The sequence below is a fragment of the Sminthopsis crassicaudata genome, chromosome 1 (genome assembly GCF_048593235.1).
Source record: "Sminthopsis crassicaudata isolate SCR6 chromosome 1, ASM4859323v1, whole genome shotgun sequence".
NCBI classification, from domain to species: Eukaryota; Metazoa; Chordata; class Mammalia; order Dasyuromorphia; family Dasyuridae; genus Sminthopsis; species Sminthopsis crassicaudata.
The window spans coordinates 367366739-367390997 of NC_133617.1; the positions used below are offsets into that span (position 1 = coordinate 367366739).

At 36.6% G+C, this 24259-nt stretch overlaps 2 protein-coding genes across 8 annotated transcripts in view; both read right to left on the reverse strand.

Moving 5' to 3' along the window:
* Window positions 1-2341, reverse strand: part of PSTPIP2 (proline-serine-threonine phosphatase interacting protein 2) — a 60125-nt gene extending 57784 nt beyond the window's left edge. For both annotated transcript variants that reach the window (XM_074279280.1, XM_074279279.1), the window contains exon 1: window positions 2228-2341. In XM_074279280.1, coding sequence (XP_074135381.1) covers window positions 2228-2260 — 33 coding nt within the window. In that variant the 5' untranslated portion in view covers window positions 2261-2341. The remainder of the gene's footprint in view (window positions 1-2227) is intronic.
* An 8367-nt stretch (window positions 2342-10708) lies between these two features.
* On the reverse strand, window positions 10709-19678 carry ATP5F1A (ATP synthase F1 subunit alpha). Of its 6 annotated transcripts, none has more exons than XR_012484401.1 (12): window positions 19178-19678; window positions 18053-18131; window positions 15212-15381; window positions 13593-13766; window positions 13343-13509; window positions 13063-13211; window positions 12592-12743; window positions 12244-12468; window positions 11767-11874; window positions 11498-11668; window positions 11060-11289; window positions 10709-10922 (listed from the first exon to the last, which is right to left on the reverse strand). XR_012484401.1 is itself a non-coding variant. In XM_074279281.1 (12 exons), the coding sequence occupies exons 1-12, from the start codon at window positions 19235-19237 to the stop codon at window positions 10841-10843; spliced, it is 1662 nt and encodes a 553-aa protein (XP_074135382.1). In that variant the 5' UTR covers window positions 19238-19678; the 3' UTR covers window positions 10709-10840. The 6 variants fall into 6 exon arrangements, 4 of the variants coding, with proteins under 4 accessions (XP_074135382.1, XP_074135384.1, XP_074135383.1 ...); XR_012484400.1 differs by having other exon boundaries at window positions 11060-11297; XM_074279281.1 differs by having other exon boundaries at window positions 11060-11210; window positions 11524-11668.
* Between the last annotated feature and the right edge of the window lie 4581 nt (window positions 19679-24259).

The following is a 24259-nucleotide window of genomic DNA, read 5'->3' on the forward strand; positions in this document are numbered from 1 at the left end:
AGAAAACCTACAAAGAAGCAAAGACAGTTCTGAACATGTGTAATATAATATAGGCTTTCTTGAAATGGAAATTTATTGTTTCAAATTTTGAATCTTTTCTTATGTTCTGCTTGCTGTGCACGATTTTTTTTCTTTTTTCTTTTCCTTTCTTATTTTGTTTAAATATTCTATTAAGTGTATTAATATTATAACATAATATAATTCTATCATAGAATTAATTTAATATTAAATATTCTATTAATTTAAATAAATAAATACATTTTTTTTAAAATGAAAGAATTGTGAGAAGTGCTTTGTAAACCTTAAAGCACTATATAAATGAGTTATTTTTATTAGTAAAGGAAGGGAAAGCATTGAGGGAGAGTAGGAGACAAGTTGAATTATTTCCTAAAAATAGTATTCAGTGTTTCCAAAAATGAGGCACATAAGCAGACTTAGATGTCATCCTAGTTCAGTTTTACAGATGAGGAAATTGAGAATCATAATACTTACTTAATAACTTGCCCAAGATCAAACATAATAAATGGAAAAGCTGGAATTTGAACCCCACAGCTCTAATTTCTCTAACTCCAAGCTGATTTTTCCAGGTGCTATGATAGGCTCAATACATATTTGTTAATTATTGTTTTTATTGGTCTATCACCTGTTCCTCCACTGAGTTTTCACCTTTGCTAGTATAGATTTTTGTCAAGTTTTACAAGGAAATGAGGTTTAGTAGAGATTTGCTACCATTTCTTGCCTCATTTGTTACATGTCCTTGGAGAAGGAAATCCACTTTGGGATGTGATTTTTAGAATTTGAGCTAAATTTGTGTTTTGCTTAAGGATATCCTTCAACTACAGTAGTGTTATATGGGGAAAGTCTCAAAAAAAAAATAAAAGAAAAAGAAAAAGAAAAGAAAAGAAAGAGTACAATATTCCCTTTTCAATTGAGATGTGTTTTTTTGTTTTGTTTTGTTTTGTTTGCTGAGGCAATTGAGGTTAAGTGATTTGTCCAGGGTCATACAGCTAGGAAGTGATAAGTATCTGAGGCCAGATTTGCTAGAGCTCAGGTCCTCCTGACTTCTGGGCTGGTGTTCTATTCACTGCACTATCTAGATGCCCCTTCAATTGCGATTTGGAAAGGAAGAAAATAGAGAAGAGGGCTCTAAAATCTTGATTAAAGAGCTGAGATGGAAGCAAGTCAAGATGAATGGAAAGAGAAAAGGTGGAAGAATGAAGGAAGGAAGAAGAAGGAGGGAGGAAGGTGCTATCATCTCCAGGAAACTTTTTTTTTTTTTTTTTTTTTTTTTTTTTGCTGAGGCTGGGGTTAAATGACTTGCCCACAGACACACAGCTAAGAAGTGTTAAGTGTCTGAGGCCAATTTGAACTCAGGTCTTCCAAACTTCAGGGCTGCTGCCCTGTGCCACCTAGCTGCCCTAAAACTTCATTTAAAAAAAAAAAATCTCTTCCTTCATTTCTTGTAGATATTCATATAGTTCTTACTAAGAAAAACTTTTTTTTCCCCCTCTCTCCACCTTTCTAAGAAATGATTTCAGACCCTACTGGATACAACCGCAGAGTCCCGACACTGCGTAAGAGCCTTTTAGTTTCACAGAACTGGAGGAAGTGGAGAGAAGAGGAGAGAGGGTGGGAGGTTCGAAAACAGAAAAGGGAAGGGGAAAAGCGAAAACGAATAACTAGCACGCTCACTGTGGGCGATACAGTCCGGGAAAAAATTCCAGTCTTTTCCTTCCCTGTTCATCAGGATTTGCCTTATCTAGCAGTTGAGAAAGTTCCTGGAGACCGGGTGTACAGGTGAGAACGAACCCAAGAAAAGTCGAGTTTTTCTCCTTTCTCGCTATCCCAGTGCTAATCAGAAGAAACTACCAAAGCAGCCAAAGTCAATGTTGATTCTCCTCCATATCGCTTGCCAGCCCGCCCCTTAAATCCAGGAATTCCGAATTGGAAAAGACCTCCAAGGTTCCCTTAGTACGCTCTCTTCCCGAGCTGTCCAAGTCCCCATTCCTCTGTTGCCGACGATATTCCAAGAGTTCCCTCTCAGAATTTTTCATTTCTCTTCCATCTCCCCCTCAACTCCCACCCCTTCTTTCCCTTCTCCCCCTCCCCCTGACCCAACTGCAGCTGAGCTGGCTCTTTTTCCAGCTTGCCCCTGAGATGAGACACAGGTTGTCTGTTTTTCCTTCTACGCTCTGCACCTGATCCCCGAACGCTCCCCTTTCCTTACCCAGAAGTTCTCCCTAAACTTAGAGGCTTTCATGACCTTCGTTCGAGTCTTGGCAACAAGATCCTAAAGTGCAGCCAGCAGGGAGTGATCGTTGTGTGAAAACTCGAGGCCGGACTGCGATTTTTGAGTTCCCGTCCAACCCGCCCCGCCCCTGAGTCCTAAACCGTCACTGGATTGCGAGAAATCGGAATCCTTTAATTTTTCTCACTTTGTACTCCGAGGCTGCAGGAGCCAGAGATTATTAGGATAAACTTATTGCAGAGGCAAAAGAGGCATAAAGAAAAAATGGTCACTTAAAGCTGTGTTTATTATTGAATTACAACAATAATCAGTTCTCATACATCTATATTTCTCTTAAAGACTCGAAAAATGCTTAGGTTATCTGGCTTTTTATTTTTTCATGAAAAAGCGTGTATTAATAAACAGATTTGTTCGATTCTAAGCTTAGCACTGAAGATAAAAATACTGAAGAGAGACAGACCCTGAGTTTATTATATGTCACATTCTAATGGACCAACTCATACTACAGCCTGGTGTTTGGGTTTTCCTAAAAGGATCTTTAGAGCAATTGATTGACATAATGTTTTCAAGAACTATGGTAGTGTATATTGGTAAAAACATTTTGCATATGTTAATCTCATTTAAGCCCCAAGAAAACCCTGTAAAGTAGATGCTCTTATTTGAATCATCCCCAATAATTAGTATTTATATAACATTTTAAGCTTTGCAGCAAACTGCTATACATAGCTTTTCTTTTTATCCTCATTCTATCCATTCCACAGATGAGCTGGCTAAGGGATAACTAGTGTCTGAGCCAAAACTTGAAGTCAGATGTCCCTAATATAAACGCACTGCTCCAACTACTGCCCCCACCTAGCAAGCTTTGAAATATTACTTGCCTGATAGTGAAATTGAAAGATACTTCTGTTTTGCTAACTTCAAGAACACTGTCCACTACACAAAGTTTTATCTTTTCTGAGCAATCGAATGAATACTCTTCAAGAAAACTTCAATTACTCCAGCTCACTACAGTCTCCAGAACTTCAAGAATTTGTAGTTTGTCTAGTACAATCTAGCCCTTTATTCTGTTTTCCTTTGACTTTTTTCCTATCTAAATGTTTTGTCTCCTCAGATACATTCCATGTACTTTGAGGAGAATTTCATACCTTTATTTCCCTTCACAGAACTTACCACAGAGTAGATGTTCAATATGTGGTTGGTTGGGGAATTAAATGATTGAACTGCAAAAGGCCACTTTAGATGAGAGGTGAATAAAGATCTGTCTGTAAAGTGATGAATTACACTGATGTGTGCACAAGGACATTTGAAATTATTCTCACAGAGCCTTTGCTCAAAAGAAAAATGTGAAATGTTTGTTGAATCAAGTTGAATTAGAATAGTTTTTGGATAATCCTTTCAATGATCCCAAGCTGCTCCACTGGAAAAGTCTGTCTTTTTTTAATCAATAGTTTCTCAGTGATGCCTTATAGATAAGAGGTATGGAACACATCATTCTCAAGACAATCAAAATTGCAATTGACCCAAAGGATAATGAAAAGAGGCATAGTGGGTGAAAGTAGGCTGCATCATATTGGGAAGGAATGGATGGGTTGTGATCCACAGCCACATTGATTAAATCATGGATCTATCAAATTACTGACATATACAATCCTGTATATACATGCGTATGTATGTTCATTTGTTATAGAAAAAACTGATAAATTCACACCAGTGACTGAACATCTAACATATTTATGCAGCTCATTGTTCAAAAAACACATTAGCCCTCCATCTTTGATTCCATTAATAATAATTGTTGGTATAAGGGATTATCTTGGAGAGGATCAAAGAAATAACGATGACAAGAAAAGGTTGATGTCAGACTCCAGAAAGTCTTAAAATGCTAAGGGGTTTCAGACTAAATCTTGCAGTCAATGCGGCTCTCTTACAATAATTTTTCAATTAGGTGAATGATAAGCATAATCATAGAAAGATTAATCTGATATGGCCCAAGAGATGATTAGATGCCTTTTCTTTAACTTTAGAAAGGAATTGGTAGACTTATGGAGCCACCTATGGGCAGGGGAGTGATGGAACAGATGTCTGGACTTCTGGGCAAGCCAAGGAAGGGAAATCCAGACAGCTCTATCTCACCCCCACAAAAAAGAGACCAGCACCCTTGGTTTTAGGGGAAGTCTTGTTTTTTGTTGTTCCTCTCTCTCCAATGGTTTTAAAGGGCTCCATCTTTTAAGATGATTTCAGCACAATGACCAATAATCCAGTGACCCTGGGGAATTAGGAAATTATTAGAATAGGTTCTTCACAAAGAAAAGCTCAGAGCCCCTGTCTCTGCAGATTTTGAACTCAGTTACAGAAAAGTGAATCTCAAGCTTGTCTTCACCCCTGGTAAGCTCTCTCTGTATTCACTTTACCCTTGAGTTCTAAGAGATCTGAGCTATTGTGTGTGTGTGTGTGTGTGTGTGTGTGTGTGTGTGTATGATTTTTTTTAAAAATGCATTTCTCTATAAATTATGTTGGGAAAGAAAAATCAGAACAAAAGAGAAAATCCATAAGAGATTTAAAAAAATGGGGAGGGAATGAATATGATGTGCTGATTTGTATTCATTCTCCATAGTTCTTTCTCTGGTGACATTTTTTTATCCAAAGTTTATTGGTATTGCCTTGGTTCACTAAACTGTTGAGAAACAAATCTTTCATAGCTGATCACTACACAATCTTGTTGTTACTGTGAACACTGTATTTCTGCTTCTACCTGTTTAGCTCAGCATCAGTTCATGTAAATCTTTCCAGGCTTTTCTAAAATCAGCTTATTCCTCATATTTCATAGAACAATAATATCCTATTATTTTCATATGCCATAACTTAATTCAGCCTTTCTCAAATTGATGGATATCTACTCATTTTCCAAGTCTTTGCCACCACAAATAGAGCTACTACAAACATTTTTGCATATGTGAGTCTTTTTCTCTCCTTTACAATTTTCTTGGAATATCAACCCAATAGCACTGATGAATCAAAAGGTATGCACAAGCATGATAAATGTAGAAATATGTATAGAAGAATTATACATTTAACATATATTGGATTACTTGCTATTTAGGGGAGGGGATGGAGAGAAAGGAGGCAGAAAAAATTGGAACACAAGTTTTACAAGAGTGAATATTGAAAACTATTTTTGCATATGTTTTGAAAACAAAGTTATTATTCAAGTTTTTTTTAAAAAAGGGTATGCATAGTTTTATAGCCCTTCGGGCATAATTCCAAAATTGCTCTCCAGAATGGTTGGATCATTTCTTTTGCAATTTCTTGAAAAATGATGCCTAAATTCTTTTTTTTTTTTTGCTAATGGCTTTAAGGTATAAATGATCCTCCCCTCCCCCCTTTGGCAAAAGCTAGGTTTATTTATGAGAAGAAGTTACAGACAAAATGAAGAGATAAAATAGACATCAGGAGTGGTAAATATGAAATAGATTTGGGAGAGCATATAATTAGCAAGGAAAAGGGTTTTAACTATTAACAATGGAAAAGACAAGTTTCTTAGTGGAACTCACAATTAACCAGGAGAAAGGCAATTCACCATCAGGTGAATTTATGCCATTAACCGGCAAGCTAAATCCATAAAGGAGTTTAACACCCTAAAAGAATTAGCTATAGAACACATGTTTCTTTCTGACCCCCTAAAACTCTCAGACCAATTAGCAAATCCAGCCTCTGAATTAGTTCTGGACCAGCAGAATCCCCCAAAATTGGGAGTGCAACAAATTACCAGCAGAAGATAATTCAAAGATCCCACCACTGCAGACAGCACAAAACCTGGGCAGTGTGGACTCTGTGAGAACTAGAGATCACTATTGATCACAAAATAGAAAATTTTGATTACATCAAACTAAAAAGTTTCTGTACAAACAAAACTAATGCAAACAAGATTAGAAGGGAAGTAACAAATTGGGAAAACATTTTTACAGGTAAAGGTTCTGACAAAGGTCTCATTTCCAAAATATATAGAGAATTGATCCTAATTTATAAGAAATCAAACCATTCTCCAATTGATAAATGGTCAAAGGATATGAACAGACAATTCTCAGAGGAAGAAATTGAAACTATATCCACTCACATGAAAGAGTGTTCCAAATCACTACTGATCAGAGAAATGCAAATTAAGACCACTCTGAGATACCACTTCACACCTGTCAGATTGGCTAAGATGACAGGAACAACTAATGATGAATGTTGGAGGGGCTGTGGGAAAACTGGGACACTAATACATTATTGGTGGAGTTGTGAAAGAATCTAGCCATTCTGGAGAGCAATTTGGAACTATGCCCAAAAAGTTATCAAACTGTGCATATCCTTTGATCCAGCAGTGCTACTACTGGGCTTATATCCCAAAGAAATACTAAAGAGGGGAAAGGGACCTGTATATGCCAAAATGTTTGTGGCAGCTCTTTTCATAGTGACTAGAAACTGGAAAATTAATGGATATCCATCAGTTGAAGAATGGTTGGGTAAATTATGGTATATGAAGGTTATGGAATATTATTGCTCTGTAAGAAATGACCAGCAGGAGGAATACAGAGAGGCTCGGAGAGACTTACATCAACTGATGCTGAGTGAAATGAGCAGAACCAGAAGATCACTATACACTTCAACAACAATACTGTATGAGGATGTATTCTGATGGAAGTGGAAATCTTCAACATAAAGAAGATCCAACTCACTTCCAGTTGATCAATGATGGACAGAGGTAGCTACACCCAGAGAAGAAACACTGGGAAGTGAATGTAAATTGTTAGCACTAATATCTGTCTGCCCAGGTTGCATGTACCTTCGGATTCTAATGTTTATTGTGCAACAAGAAAATGATATTCACACACATGTATTGTATCTAGACTATATTGTAACACATGTAAAATATATGGGATTGCCTGTCATCGGGGGGAGGGAATAGAGGGAGGGGGGGTAATTTGGAAAAATGAATACAAGGGATAATATTATAAAAAAAATATATATATATATATATATATATAATAAAAAAATTAAAAAATATATATTCAAAGTATAATAATATTATATAATATATATATATATATATATATTACATCTAATAATAAAAATAACTATTTAAAAAAAAAAAAAAACATAAAGAAGATCCAACTCACTTCCAGATGATCAATGATGGACAGAGGTAGCTACACCCAGAGAAGAAACACTGGGAAGTGAATGTAAATTGTTAGCACTAATATCTGTCTGCCCAGGTTGCATGTACCTTCGGATTCTAATGTTTATTGTGCAACAAGAAAATGATATTCACACACATGTATTGTATCTAGACTATATTGTAACACATGTAAAATGTATGGGATTGCCTGTCATGGGGGGGAGGGAATAAAGGGAGGGGGGGTAATTTGGAAAAATGAATACAAGGGATAATATTATAAAAAATATATATATATATAATAAAATTTAAAAAATATATTCAAAGTATAATAATATTATATAATATATATATATATTACATCTAATAATAAAAATAACTATTTAATAAAAAAAAAAAAAACATAAAGAAGATCCAACTCACTTCCAGATGATCAATGATGGACAGAAACAACTACACCCAGACAAGGAACACTGGGAATTGAATGTAAAATATTAACACTACTGTATATCTACCCAGGTTACTTATACCTTCGGAATCCAATACTTAACGTGCAACAAGAAAATTGGATTTACACACATATATTATATCTAGATTATACTGTAATACATGTAAAATGTATGGGATTGCCTGTCATCTAGGAGAGGGATTAGAGGGAGGGAGGGGAAAATCTGGAAAAATTAATATAAGGGATAATGTTATAAAAAAAATTACTCATGCATACATACTGCCAAAAAATTTATAATTATAAAATTAATAAAATAAAAAAATAAAATAAAATTTCTTATTTTCATGAAATCATTAATTTCAATTTATTCTATCCTCATTTTCAAGGAGTTTGTTTCTTTAGCAAGGTTTTATATATCTTGCACTAGGTTTTCTAGTTCTTTTTTAGCTCTCATTTCTTTTCCAATGGTTTATTCTAGCACTCTTACTTCATTGATAGTTACTTTAATTTTGCTTTTTGGTTTTTTTTTCCTTCATCTCTTCCAGGATTTTAGTTGAATTTGTACCTCAGCTGTGTTTTATTTGAGGCTTTGCTCATGGATGGAGTGTTCGTTTTTGGTGGTCTTCACTTGTACGTAAACTTTGATCACCACTGGATCCCGGACTATCTCGATCTGTACGTATTCCTTCCCAGCATACGTTTGATAGATAATCAGAAATTCAGATCGCGAGGTGGTTGGGCCCTGATCCTTCTCTTGGGGAGGAGCACCCCTATCTCCTCTGAGCATGAGCTGCTGCAGCTCCTGATACTCCTGCTTTTCCTTCTGTCTCTGCAGCTTTTGAGGGTTGGTCTTGCCCTCCAGGAGGTCTTCGATTTCGTGACACATGTCCAGCATATGAGCGTTCTCTTCATCCGATGTATCACTGTCCGTGTCAGTGGACAGCACGTCGTTGGAAGCCAAGACAAAAACCCTTTGGATCTCCTGCTGGAAGAGTCTCTGCTGCTCCACTGCCAAGGACTGGGACATGCGGGCAAATTTGGTGAGGTCTTGAGGTTGAGGTGAGGTTTGGAGTTATTCTTCTGGGTTTGTGTCATCAGCATTCCAGTCACCATAATAGGTCTTTATATTAGGATTTTTGTTTGAAAGTTTGCTCATTTTTCCAAATACTTTCTGGCTTTGGATTTTATGTTAAGGTCATAATTCTGGAAGGAATGCATAGGCTGGTCCTATCGTATTCTTGGGATATCAAGTTTTATGTTATTTCAGGTCATCAGAGACAACTCAGATTGAAGACCTACAAGTTTTTAGTGCCTGCTTGTTCTGGAGCTAGTCTGATCACTATCCCCCCTGATCTGGATTCTGCATTTCTGACCTAAGTTTACATCGGATCAACAAACTTGTGAGATTGCTCATTTGAAGTTTCAATAGACTGTTGCTGCATTTAACTTATGACAGCTTTGGTCTGGGATTCCTTCCCCGATTTTCTCTGCAAGTTTCAGACAGAACTAGAAGAAGCTAGACCATATATATATATATACCAGGCTCTGTTCTTGGGGTCTGAGTCCCATTTAACTGCAGCTTGCTTTTTGTTTTGTACACAATTTAGAGTTCATCACCACTCCTCATTATTTTATTCCAATATTAAAAAAAAAAAATTGTGTATTTGATTTCATTTTTAAACTTTTATTTTGATAGCTAATCATTTTTTCAATTACATGTAAAGATGGTTTTCAACTCTGGGAAGGGTTGGGAAAGAATATTGCCATTTAGGTTGTTACTTTCTTAGAATCATAACCAGAAAGCCATACCATAGAACAAATAGTATTTTTTTAAAGAGGAAAAAATTAGCATAACTGATCAATACATCAAATCTGAAAATATGTGCAATGTACCACACAAGGACCTCCCACCTTTGGAAAGAGGTGGTCTCATCTTCTCACTTTTGATTTTTTCTTTTTTCTGTTTACGTTATTGTTGTAATTGTGTATAGCTTTCTTGACTGCTTCATTCTGCATCAGAAGTATTTTCCTTGTCCTTGAGCAATATGAGAATTAGTTCAACTTGACTGTATTTGTTACAAGGATTTCATTTTATTCAATGATGGTGAGAGGAAGAAAGGGAGAAGTTAAGATTTTTTTTTTCAAATTAAGTTTTTAATCCCTTATACACCATGTGAGTTCAGAAAGGCAGGCTTGATTCCTCAATACACTAGATATTAAAAGTGCCAGGACTGCAGTCAGAAAAACCTGAGTTGAAATACAGTTTCAGACATTTAATCTGTTTGCCTCTTATATAAAATTGGGATAATAGCACTTCCCTAAGGTTGTTGTGAGGATGAAAGGAGATGTTTGTAGTTGACATAGTGCCTGATACATTTGTTGTTATATAAATACTGTCATTTCACAGCAGTTTAAGCAGAACTTGAGAGAATACCTAGAGCTCTATCATAGTATAGCAAATCAATTACACTAAATCAAATATTTAGGGGCAGCTAGATGGTACAATCAGGAAAATCTGAGTTCAAATCTGAAGTAAAAACACTGTGATGCTAGGCAAGTTACTTAACCTTTTTTGCCTATGTTTCTCATCTGTATAATGGGGATACACTAAAGAAGGAAATGGTAAACTATGCCAGTATCTTTACCAGGAAAATTCTGAATGGGATTAATAAGTTCACATACCCCATCTACCACTCCCTAGTTAAGAACCTCAGGATTTAATGATCAAAGATCTTTCCCTTCCAGTTACCTTATCAGAAGTTTAGCTTCGAATACAAAATATGAAGCCATTAAAAACTGGTGCCAGAAGTTCTATCTATAGTTTAAATAAAACAATCTCTTCAATGACAACAAGACATTAACATGGAACCCTTTATTCATAATGGGATTTCTGTACATTAGGCGCAAGAGTGCATTAAAGTCCTATAATGAATGGAACCGAATCACTAGAAGACACAACAAAAACCAAATTGATAAAATTTTGGGGAATTTAAGCTTCAAATCCAGCCAAGAAGTTTGTGACAATTTCCTTCAGTTTTGCATCCGACTGTTCTGAGATCTTTCCATCAGTTCTGTATACAAAAACAAAACAAAAGAGTTGTAATTAACAAACTAGATAAAATTTCTCACTTTAATGTTTTCACTTTATTAAAAACAACAAAACTCACAAATTTTCGATTATCAAAGGAACTGATAATTTTTTTGATACCTGATATTATTCAAGAGGGACTGGTGTTGGCTGATGACATGAGCTAAGAAAGCACTCTCAAACTTGGTGATTTTGCTGGGTTCCAATTTGTCCAGATACCCTCGAACACCAGCGTAAATGACTGCCACCTGTTCTTCAATTGCCATGGGAGCTGAAATCAAAGTCAACAGTTATCCCATAAATAACTCATGAAAATCACCATCAGATTCAAGAGGTAAATTATAAAATTACTTATAACCTGACACATTTGGCTACTTTTCTTTAAGTATAAAGACCTTTATACATTTGATATAATTAAATCATATCAATAAGTAATATTCATAAAAGGGATGTAATCTATCCAACATGTTTTTCCTCAAGTTTAATCTCTTTAGGCCTCACTTTTAGCATGTGTAAAAAATGAAAAGTTTGGGCAAGACAACCACTTAGATCCTAGGCAAACAAAAACAAGAGTCACAACTCACAATACTGTCCTTGTTTCAGCAACTCAGTCAGACGCACACCACGACTCAGCAGTTGTTGAGTAGCAGCATCTAGATCAGAACCAAACTGAGCAAAGGCTGCCACCTCACGATACTGAGCCAACTCCAACTTCATGGTACCTGCCACCTAGAGTGCAGAAGATAAATTTGGATTATGAGTTCCTTATTAATCACAAATACTAATTTAAAGATTTTGTTAACTTTACAACTATGACATCAAATTACCTGTTTCATTGCTCTGGTTTGAGCAGCTGATCCGACACGGGACACAGACAAACCAACATTAATGGCAGGGCGGATACCTTTGTAGAACAACTCTGTTTCCAAGAAAATCTGTAAATGAGAAAAATTAAATTACTGACAATGACAAATACAAGAAAAACTTACTAAAGTTTTTTGAGAATGAAACATTTTAAGAAACTTAAAACTAGTGTTTAAATAAAGTCTTAGGATCTCTCAGACAGATCAAGAACTATTAAAGGGACATGATCATATAGGTAAAAAGCATCAGAGCCAGTATTCTTTCCACCATATGATTATCCAGGTCATGACAACTTCCTGAGTTTGTTTCCTCCTTTATAGTGAGGAGATTGGATAGTAAAGTTTCTTGCTGTCTAAAAACCTACTACCCTGGAAAAAAATCACAATATATACTAACAAATGAAACATATATCTATCAAACGATTATGATTTAACAAATACCTGTCCATCAGTGATGGAGATGACATTTGTGGGAATGTATGCTGACACATCACCAGCTTGTGTTTCAATCACTGGAAGGGCAGTCAAAGAGCCACCTCCAAAAGTGTCATTCATTTTAGCTGCTCTCTCTAGCAGACGGGAATGCAGGTAGAATACATCACCGGGATAAGCTTCACGACCAGGAGGACGACGGAGCAGCAGAGACATCTGACGGTAGGCAACAGCCTAGCATAAACAGAAAAAAGTGTAAGAAGAATGACATGTTCCTTGAAATCAAGTTTAAAATCCAACCAATATTCAACATCACCCTTTCAACACTTCCCAGTTTAAAAAGGAAATTCACTCAACCTGTTTGGACAAGTCATCATAGATAATTAGAGCATGTTTGCCATTATCTCGGAAATACTCTCCCATAGAGCATCCAGAATAAGGAGCCAAGTACTGAAGTGGAGCAGCATCAGATGCAGTGGCTGAAACCACGATGGTATATTTCATGGCATCTGAAGAGAGAAAGGAGTTCCATATTTCAAATAATTACAATTTAAAAATCAGGTTCCCCAAATTGTGAAAATAACCAGAAAACAACAACATAAAAGATATTTTTAATTCAGAATCCATCAAATTAAATTATCAAAAACTTAATTTTATAATATCATAATTAAAACTGTGATCAAGTGCTTCAGATTAGTAGAAATAGCTACTTCTTTAAGGGAACAATTAAAATTTCCAGTAGCCATCTCTAGAAAAATTTTTAAAAACTCTATCTTGAAGGCAGTTAATATTACACAAAAATGTTCAGCATAAAAGGCTCCTAAATACCTGCATCTGTAAGTCTCTTCACCAGTTGAGCAACAGTGGATCTCTTCTGACCAATAGCAACATAAATACAGTATAGTTTCTTCTTTTCATCAGTTCCATCATTAAAGCGTTTCTGATTAATGATTGTATCAATAGCAATTGATGTTTTGCTAAAATAGATTTAAATTAAATAGTTAGATTTTAAGTTGAACAATATAACAATGATAATAAATTGGATTTAAGCTGAATAAGGAATCTTCTTTTGGAGAAAACAGAACATTTAACATTGTTGTATCTTTACCCAGTCTGTCTGTCACCAATAATCAGTTCACGCTGTCCACGGCCAATTGGTACCAAGCTATCCACAGCCTTAATGCCAGTCTGCATGGGCTCACGCACAGAGATTCTTGGAATGATTCCAGGGGCCTTCAGACCAACTCGTCGACGAGTTTTGGAACCAATTGGACCCTTTAAAAGAAAAGAATCTTTATTAAGCATTGTTTTGCACCCTTCTCACCAACCCAGTTCTTTAAAATTAGTTTTAAATCTACCTTTCCATCAATGGCGTTGCCCAGAGCATCTACAACACGGCCCAAAAGTTCCTCACCAACAGGAACATCCACAATGGCTCCTGTTCTCTTCACAATATCTCCTTCTTTAATCAGTTTATCATTACCAAACACGACAACACCAACATTGTCAGGTTCCAAGTTCAGGGACATACCCTAAAAGAAATATACGTAACAGAAATTCAATAAAGACTGTGGGAATTTTAAAAAGGCCACAATAGTTCGTAGATTGATAATGCAAAAAAGGAGAAAAAATAATATCCATGCTTCTTATTTATAGGTGATATGAATATTTGACTACAGATATATGTGTATGCCTCTATTATTTTCTGTCCTGTTAACCAATGAAGAATTTTTTTAAAAGGCAGAAGGAAAAAAATCTTTGTAGAGTCTTAGCTTTGAATTTCAATCTATTTTTGAAGCTAATTAAAATTCCCTTCCAATTTTTCAACAGATCCATCAATTTAGTAATTTTTATTACAGGAAATTAGAAGTTTCAAGCTAAGAGAAAGAACTAACTACCAATTTCCCTAAGAGTTAAGCCCTAAAAATTCACTGTTCCCAGCTAATTGTGATTGGATTTGGCTCTTCAATCACATTCAGAAGAGAAAATAGTTATACCATAAATAAGAACCTAAAGTATAATTCAAAACTTGGGCATAATAGTAAAGATGAATACAGTAAAACAAAACAAAAAATAGTCCATATTGAAACAATTGCCATTCTTGTCTCAAAATAAGACACCTATCAAAGGGTCACTCTCTCCTATCCTATTTCCAACAGTTATTTTCGAAATAACACATTGTCCCAATACAGGGGAACCCAACTTAAGAAAAAAAAAGAATTCTATAAACAGGTTAATCTCAACTACATGACTGAGAAAAAAATTTGAATTTGCCCCAAACTTCAAGCACACTTGAATAGGAATACTAAAAGTCTATACCAACACTATCACTATGAAAATAACTTATAGAAATTACTTGAGATTTTTAAAAAAATAAGTATTCAATCCATATTTATAAGCATTAGCACAGATTTGAAAATATCTATTTGAAAAAGTTTATGGAGCAAGACTAACCAATTGCGTTTAGGATAGGGCTTGCACATACTGAATTTCTGAGCCACAAATAGTCAGTGTATTCCATCCACAATTCACTTAATGGCTTTAACATTTCCTTTATATTTCTTACAATGAATAAAATTGGGTATAAAACAAACTAGCCCTTCCAAAAAGCTTCAAGTAGCCTACAAAAGATATTTAACACATGCCCACATGTCATTTAATCTTTTAATGTCTTAAAGAAAACCCTAAGTTATAGATGAAAGGACTTTTGACATTAGAAATTCCCACAAATATAAATCAAAGTCCTGAACTCCAGTCAAAAACTTAAGATTGTCATGTCAAACCCAAACAGAAAGAAATCTCTGCTGCCACACACTACTGTTATACACATATTACTGTATTTTTGTATGTTAAATCTTATGTCCCAATTACATTAATATGATTTCAGCTGCTAGTCTGACACTTCTGCTGAGGTATCCCGCCAGATAAAGGAACTACTAAGAACTTGAAAACATTGTGTTGCCACAAAGAAATTTACCTTAAGACCTGAAGAAAATTCCACCATTTCCTCTGCCTGAACATTTCTTAATCCATGTACACGAGCAATACCATCACCAATAGAAAGGACTCTCCCAGTTTCTTCAAGGTCAACGGAGGTATCAGCTCCCAAAATACGCTCTTCCAGAATAGAGGACACTTCAGCAGTGCCTATTAAGTACAGTAGCATTACATGTTCATTTTTTGGATTCTTGAAAACAAGTTTGCAATATTTGTAATTCATTTAATAAATTCACAAGACAATATTCAAAATACACACCTAGATCAAAAAGATAACAAGCTTCATTCAATAAGGCAACATACCAACTATGAAAATAGGCTTTAGCTTATTAGTTTGAGAATAAGTCAATCTAAATCAAGTGAGGGAACAAAAGAACATCAAATAGTCCTTCAAGAAATATCCTCTTCCTCTTCTATTCCTTGTATATTTGGTTATTTTGGGAACCAAAATCTTTTTTTCTTTTTTTGAAGCTGGGGTTAAGTGACTTGCCCAGGGTCACACAACTAGGAAGTGTTAAGTGTCTGAGACCAGATTTGAATTCTAGTCCTCTTGAATTCAAGGCTGGTGCTCTATCCACTGCGCCACCTAGCTGCCCCCAGGGAACCAAATTCTTTAGTGGAAGTGAAGTTATATTCAGCCAGCTATTACAGATTTTATGTGTGTTCTTAGTTTATAAATCAGAATAGAATTAGAAAAACTAGACAGTACCAATATATGGTTATTAGTTTGTTTTCAAATGCCTTTTTATATAAATGTTGCCTTTCCAAAACTTTCCCACACTTCTAAAGAGGTGACTCAAGGATTGAAAATAAACCTTAAAAGCTAGCTGTGAGTGCATTAAGAATTTACATTTTAGGGGCAGCTAGGTGGCACAGTGGATAGAGCATTAGACTTGAGTTCAGGAGGACCCGAGTTCAAATCTGGTCTCAGACACTTAACACTTCCTAACAGTGTGACCCTGGGCAAATCACTTAACCCCAGCCTCAAAAAAAAAAAAAAAAATTTACATTTTTGTACATTACAGCTCTGCTACCTCCAGCAAAAGCTTAACAAGTCAAGGAGATTCAAATGAGAGAAAATAGCTATTAGTATTGGTTAAAGCTGTAGCACTTAAATTTAGACTTTAAAAAAAAAACAAAAACACAATAGGGGCACTTAAATGGTGCAATGAATAGAGTGTTGAACCTGAATTCAAATTCAGACTCAGACACTTAACAAGTCCCGGTTGTGTGACCCAAGACAAGTCATTTAATCTCAATTGCCTCAACAAATCATTGGCAATGGATTGTTTAACACTAAAATAGATCAGTATTGACATCTTTTACAAATATAAGATAAATAACTTAAATTATTTATTTCATCTTTCAAGTTCCCTTTATTCCCTTATTCTTTTAATACAATTGGGTTAAGATTATCCTGGTTTCTTATAATACCTACATTCAGTCTACATTAAAAGATTAATTTCACTATTATTAATAGGAAATTTCATTAGCTAACTGTATGACCTTAGTTTAGTCAAATTCCTTATAAACTCTTTAGATCTCAGTGTTCTGTAATACTGCATTTCTAAGAGAGAAATAAATATTTCATTGCATTAGAGGACCCTGAAATCTCAAATGGAATATGAAATGGCAGAAAAATCACAGCAGTCAAATTAAGGATCCACATGTACAAAAATGTAGCCCCCCCCCTTTTTTTTTGGAGTGGCAAGGAATTGAAAATTGAGCAAGCCCATCAATTAGGGAATAACTGAATTAAGTTACAGTATATGAATGTAGCGGATTATTGTTATTTAAGATATTATGAGCAGGCTAATTATAGAAAAATCTGGAAAGATTTATGTGAACTGATTGATACTGAGTAAAACCAAGACAATATTGTACTCAGTAACTGCAAGATTATGTGAAGATCAACTATCATAAGACTTAGATTCTCTCAGCAATACAGTCATTCAAGACAACAAGACAATTCCAATAAACTTGGGGTGGAGCATGCCATCCATATCCAGAAGAAACACAATAAAGTCTATGAAGACCAAATGTGGATCAAAAACACACTGGTTTCATTTTTCTTTTGGTTTGCTTTTTTTCCCCCCATGGTCCCCTCCTTGTTCTAATTTTTCTTTCACAACATGTCAAATATGGATATGTGTGACATGATTTTACATGTATAACCTATATAAAATTACTCTATGTCTTAAGGAGGGGAGACCTTAGAGCAAGAAGAAATCTGCAACTCAAAAATCTTGCAAAAATGTTGACAACTATTTTTACATGTAATTGTAAAATAAAATACTGTTGAGATATGGAAAAGATATAACAATCCAAAATTAAAGCATTTATTAAATGCCCACTATATACCAAAATAAAATAATTTTTGCTCAGGGAGCTTACATTTTACCCAGAGACAACAAATGCATACATGCATTTACTATATACACGTGTGTGTGTGTGTGTGTGTGTGTGTGTGTGTGTGTGTGTGTGTGTGTATATATATATATAAATTTTGTGTACTTTTTGGAGAATGGGGAATAAATAAAGGCTTCTTGTAAAGATGGCATTTAAGTTGGGTCTCTAGAAAAAAAAAAACCAACTACTACTAGATATTGTAGAAAGTGGAGATGAAGAAAAAGTCCATTCCAAGCATAGGGGGGAAATTGTGCAAAGGTGTGAAAAATGAAGCAGAATACAGCTATCTCAAAAAATGCTCTAGAAAAGTGATTTGTAAAAGTTCCTCCCTAATTAAATCAAGGCTTACCTTTCCTGAAATGGTTTCAAAATAACCTTTATACATGCCTTAAAAATATAAATATGAACTTACCAGATTTCTGAAGGCGGCTGTTAGAGGAATGGAGGTTCCTGGTTGCAACAAAGGCTGCTCCCAAGGCATTTCTGGAGACCTGAGACCAAAGAAAATCATTAAATAATTAGTTACTATAAACTTTAAGTTATTATAAATTATTATCCAATAACTTAGTTATTTACTATTTCACTTTGAGGAAGAAATTTTAGTGAAAAAAATTCAAGAACCTGAACCATAATGACCTTTCTAAGTCCTTTTCAGTGTTATGCTCTTCAGGGTCATAGCAAAGAAAACTCACTGTCCAAAGACCAGGACCTGCAGTTGACCTAAGGCTAAAAATCTTCAGAACGTAACTAATGCAATTGTTTTATAGACGAGCAGTTAAGTGACTTGCTCAAGGTCACAAACACTAATAGCAGAGCTGGAATTTGAATTTAGGCCCCAACAATAAATCGAAGGGACAGCCCTTCTCCACCCCACCCCCAAAGCCCCAAAGTCTTTATTGTGTTGATTTGCAAAACTTTTGGCCGCACTGCTTAAATTTCGTGTAACCTATGAATGTCGTGCTCCCTGCAGCACCTCATACTTGCAATGTCATTACCTATTTAAAAGCTTACTCTCACCCCCACCAATGCCTCCCGCTTCTAAGCTTCGGAGGAGGCTCCATCAAGGGGGCGAACCTAGGCCCCGCTGACCTTCAAACTCACGACCGCCAGCCATGGGCCGCCTCTGGTGCTTTCCTCAGCACGCCAGACTCTGGACTTTGGAAACGAGGCTACCCTAGCAAAAGTGTGTCGGCGTGTGGTGTAGAGCTGGCTAGGGCCGGGGACCGAGGCCGCCGGGAGGAGGCCTGACCTTCACGGGGCACAAGGCAGCTCCCGCCGCGGACCTTGCAGGCCGAGCCCAGCCGGGTCAGCCGAAGCCTGCAACCAGGGTCGCTCCCCGCGTCCGCTGACAAGAGGATCCGAAGCCGCGCGTGCTCGCTCGGCCCGGGGCCTCCACCGACTCAGCCGGCAGCGGCTGGAAGATGGCGGCGCGACCTATCTAGTCTCGTGCAGCGCTTGCAGCTGTGGCAGCGAAGGAGCTGCGATCTCTGTCCTCCTCCCTCCCCTTTTCTCTCTGCTAGCTCCGCAAGGTGCTTACCAGCCCGGCTTGGCGGGGGAGGGCGCGAGCCAAGGCAGCGGCGACGCGTACAGACAGCATCCTTGCAGCTTGTCCTCAGGGTTCCTGTGCAGCCGCTGCCTCCTGACTGACTGGGATAAAATGGCGGCGGCGCCGGCGAAGGTCAAGTCGGCTCGCCCACCTAACCCGGAAGTGCTCCCTCCCAGTAGCCCCTCCCTCTATTAATAGTCCCCTCCCTCTCTCAATAGTTCCCTCCTTTCCTCCCTCCCGCTATCGTTCACCTCTTATAAAATTATCTCTGTCCTTCAGGATTCTTTCTCTCCTGCCCCGCCTCCTCCCCTCTATTTCCCTCTCTACTGCAGTCGCTTCTGTCCGTCAACTTCTTCCTTTCCCCCGCAACCTCCATCTCGCAGTTCACAAAATAATCGTTCCGTTTTCCGAGGTGACCTCTGCGGGGCGTTGGTTGGGAAGAGCGCGCTGGCTAGCGGTGACCTTGGGCGACGCTGCCCAGAACGTTAGCCTGGGGCCGAGAACCGGCCACTGAACTGAATGGAGGAATGGCGTAAATGGAACACGAGCCTCCAGTGGGTTTTGTCCAGAGCAAGCCTGTGAAGCCCACGAGGAGGCTCAGCCGTCCGCACGACCGCGGCTTGGGAGGCAGAGCATTTAAACTGCCTCCATTCCCCCTTAGCCCGCCAGGTCCACCCGGGGAGTTGGGGGATGGGGAAGGCAGTGGCGACAACGAATTCTTAAAAACATTGAAATCTACGAGGCATGAGGTTAAGGCAGGCTTGCGTCGGGTAAACCTTAAATGTGCATTTAGAGCCAAAGGACCTAATCGCAGAACTCCTAGAATAGTTCTAATCCCATTTTTGCCACTTATCCTATGTGGACCTTGGGCTTGTCACAACCTCCCTGGGCTTCAGTTTTCTCATTAATGGGATGACCACAAAATTTAGACCTTTTCAGCTCTAAATATTTATGCAGTCCCGTGAAACCTGTTATTTCTGGTTCATTTTCCTAACTCCTCTCTTTCTGGACATATCCAATTAGCTGTAAATTCTACAACGCAAATTTTTAAAATGGATTTCAAATGTATTAGCTGTGCAAGTCATGTAATCCTATTTTCGTGGTTCTTTCATCTGTCAAATGAGTTGAAGAAGGAAATGGCAAAAATCAGTTTAGTATCTTTGCCTAGAAAATTCCAAATGGGGTCATGAAGAGTCTGACATAATTGAAATGATAGAACAGTAAACCTAACCTGACTACATCAGCAGGTCCCAACTCAAACTATTGCTCTTTTCATCTGTAATTTTATATCCCTCTTTGTTCAGAAAAAATTAATGACAATTTCATTATTTGTTACACCAAATTTCTTCACTTGACAAATAAACCACCAGATTAATAAATATCTTTTCTGCCAAACCAACTAATGAAGATCACAGACATTTAGCAAGTATAGCAACAGTGGAATTAATACATAAAAATGTTTCATTGACACTTTTTGTTTTTATACCACTATTCTTTCTCAATAACATTCCCTCTTTTAATAAAACTCTCTCATACAACAAAATCAATTAAACCATAATATTAATTGCATCAGATAGTATGAACTCATTTGAACTTATAACCAACTACCTCTAAACACAGGGAAACAAACTGTGTTTTCTCATTGGGCTTCTGCATCCAAGAATGCTCATTATTACAATTTTGAAGAAACATTATAGTCATTTATGTGACATTTCATCTTTTTTTAAGGTCAGTAACTAAGTTTTTAAACACTTAGGAGCTTTAATGAATGGTTGGTGAATTCAACTAACTTGAATCCTAACTCTAGAAATTATTTATTCCCTGACTTTAGGCTACCTCATGTAATTTAATGAAAATCTTAAAGGTTTGACAAAAAGAAAATAAAACAATTCATAGAAATTGAATGGTATATCACAGGAAAAGATTCAGAGGCAGTAAGTAGTAGAGAAAAGGTTATAGGGTTGCTCTCCCTTCCCCCTCTCCACCCTGCTTATCTGAAAACGTCTTGAAAAAAGAACTTAATTGAAGTTCTTTCAGATGGGAGAATTCAAAAAAGAAAGATAGGTATATAGCTTTAAAAGATCTGGCAATCAGCCTATATCACAATATGAAGTGACTGCATTGTACTACAGGGTCAGTTTCTTAGATTTTGCTCATACTTGATTGCCTTTTAGAATTCAACAAAGAAAAAATAAAAGAAAAAAGGGAAAAAGCTTAAAACAAAGTAAGTTTATTGAACAGAAACCAGCTAAATATAAACAATATTAAATTAAATCTTCATTTATTACTCCCCCAAAAAACTCTCCATTCTTCCAAGCTTCCCTATTATATTTAAGGCAACAATATCTTCCTAAATCAGGCAGACTCACAACCTAGGTGTCAGCTTATACTTCTTTCTATCACTTTCCATATCTGCCAAGTCCTGTAGATTCTACATTCAAAACATTTTTCATATATACTCCCTCTTCCTTCTTTCTCTGCTCTGGTAGAGCCACTCATCGCTTCAAACCTGGACTACCACAATACCCTGATTGGCCTCCCTGCTTCAAACCATTGAGCTATGAAAATGATCTATAAATTCAGGTCTGACAATGTCAAATCCCTATTCAATAAACTCCAATGGCTCCTCATTGCCTCAAGGATAAAAAATAAAATTCCTTTTCAACTCTTAATAATCAGGCCTCTTCCTACCTTTTCATCCCTCTTATATCCTATTTCTCTCTAACATACAGTGACATTAGACTCCCTTTTCCTCTTTAAATAAGATATTCTACCTCCTGACAGTACATTTCAAAATTTTATTTTATTTTCAGTTTTGAATTCTCTCCTTCTTACTTTTTCCTTCCTCATTGAGAAAGCAAGAAAAGCAAAACTCGTTACAAATATGTTGAGTCAAGCAAAAAACCAAAAAATACTTGCATCAACCTTGTCCCCCCCCCAAAAAAAATGCTTCTATATGCACTATGAGTTCATCATTTTGCTGCATGGAGGTGAATAGAATGTTTCATCATGAGTCCTCTGGAATTCTGGTTGGTTCTGTTGTGTTGATTAGAGTTGCTTAGTCTTTCAAAGTTGTTTGCCTTTAAATTATTTTTGTTATTTAAATTGTTCTCTGGCTCCTTCACTTTGAGCCAGATCATATAAATCTTCCCAGAGTTTTCTAAAACTATCTCCAAAATTTCTTAGAGCACAGAGTATACCATTACATATATGTATACACATGTGTATATGTATGGATATGGATATGCATATATATGTGCGTGTGTGTGTGTCTATATTATATATACACACCTGTCCCCAAAACCCATTGGTATGGGATTCTCTCATTTTTAGTAGAGATGAATGCCCCACCTTGCATGAGGGGCGGAGAGGAGCTGTGTGTGGAGAAGTAAGGGTTTCAGTTCTCAGTCAGTCTTAGTTTAGGTTGTCATCATTTGGGCTTTCCTAGCTTTGAGCTTTGAGAGAGAGGATGAAAGAGGCCTTTCAAGTTTACTGAAGGAAATGACTGGGAAGACATGAGAAGAGATGGCAGTCTTCATCACGTCCTTATTTCCAGCTTGCTACTCTAGAGACTTCAGGAGTTTCCCCTTCAATGAGATCTGGAAGCTCTCTGTTGCTTGGGTTGTTATTGAACTCACAAAGGAGTACCCTCAATCTGCATTGCCTGATGCATATTCTTTCATGTATACCTTCTTTGATTTGTCTGGCTCTGATTTGGATGTTTTTAGTTTTTGTTATTCTCTTTGTATATGACACTGATATAAGATGGTTAAAAAAAAAGACTCGGATATAAAAATTGGAATTTCCCCTACTTCAAGAAATGACAAAGTGATCAAAAATTTAGATAAAACTTAAGCAAACAATATTTAAAGGAGAAGATAGATCCACTTTTAGAACCTCTTTCCCTGAGAACAGAGCCTCTGTCATTAATCTTCTTTTCTTTTTAAAAGGAATGAAATTCTCCCTTGGAGAAAGGTAGGAAGGAGAAGCTAGACATGTTTATTCTGTCTCCCTTCAATGTACACAAAACAGCATTCTCAATATTTGTGGAAACACAGAAAAATGGAGCCCACACTCATAGTACTCCACATACATTAATGGGAACCCCTGTCAGTTTCTAATTCTTAGTCAACAAACAGGAAAAGAGCTTCCATGAATATTTTTCTAGCTATGATCTCTTTGGGGTATAGACTTATCTATGCTATTTCTGAGTGAAAAAAGTATGTACAGTTTAATAGCTTTGGGGGAGAATAATTGACAGTACCTTTTCACTTCATGTCTTTCCTACTGAAAATAATCTTATTTATTCCACTTCCTCAGTTCTTTGATTTCCTTCAAGTTTCAGTGAAAATCCCTCCTACAAGAAGACTTTCTAGATTCTCCCTAAATGAGAGTGCCTTCCAAGATTATCTCCAAATTGTCCCATACATATTATTTGCATATTGTCTCACCAATGAGACTGAGGGCCTTGAAGGTAGGAACTATTTTTTGCCTTTTTTTTATCTTTCTAGTACTTAGAGCAGTGCCTGGCACATTGAAGCTACTTACCTTGACTTAAATCTGGAAATTTTACTGAGAATTTAAAGAAAGTATAGGTAAGAAAAAGCTTCAGAGATTTAATGGAGGGAACTACTAAAGGTTTAGAAATGGACACATGAATTTATCTGTTTGTCCAGTAATTCAGAAGTAGGGTATTATTGCATAACTAGTGTCTACTATGCAAGGGAATATGTGTGTACATACAGTCCATGCTCTCAGGGAGGGTATAATCCAGTAAGAATACTTAGAAAGGGACTGCTGTCTCTTCTGGTTGAAATTGGATGTTGAAGTAGTTACTAATTTGGATCAGAAGCATCACAACATTATACATCGCCCATTTTTGTCTACTTCCCTTGCTCTACCATTAAAAAACAAAACAAAACAAAAAAAAAAAAAAAAAAAACGTGAGTAGGAAAATTAAATGATTTGCACAAATTTCAGGTTTATAGTCAATGAAAATCATTGAGGGTCCAAAGCAGGGTAGTGTTTTGCTTTGTTTTGATTGGATTTTCAACTTCCACTTTTTATGACTTT

Bases quoted from the DNA above. Each gene is read 5' to 3' on its own strand.
- ATP5F1A (XM_074279281.1), bottom strand. From the start codon at position 19,237: ATGCTGTCTGTACGCGTCGCCGCTGCCTTGGCTCGCGCCCTCCCCCGC. The intron at 13,212-13,342 runs GTAAAGATACAA...AATCTATTTTAG, and splicing joins ATTGGTGACAGACAGACTGG to CAAAACATCAATTGCTATTG. The intron at 10,923-11,059 runs GTATCAAAAAAA...TTTTGTATACAG, and splicing joins TCCCTCTTGAATAATATCAG to AACTGATGGAAAGATCTCAG.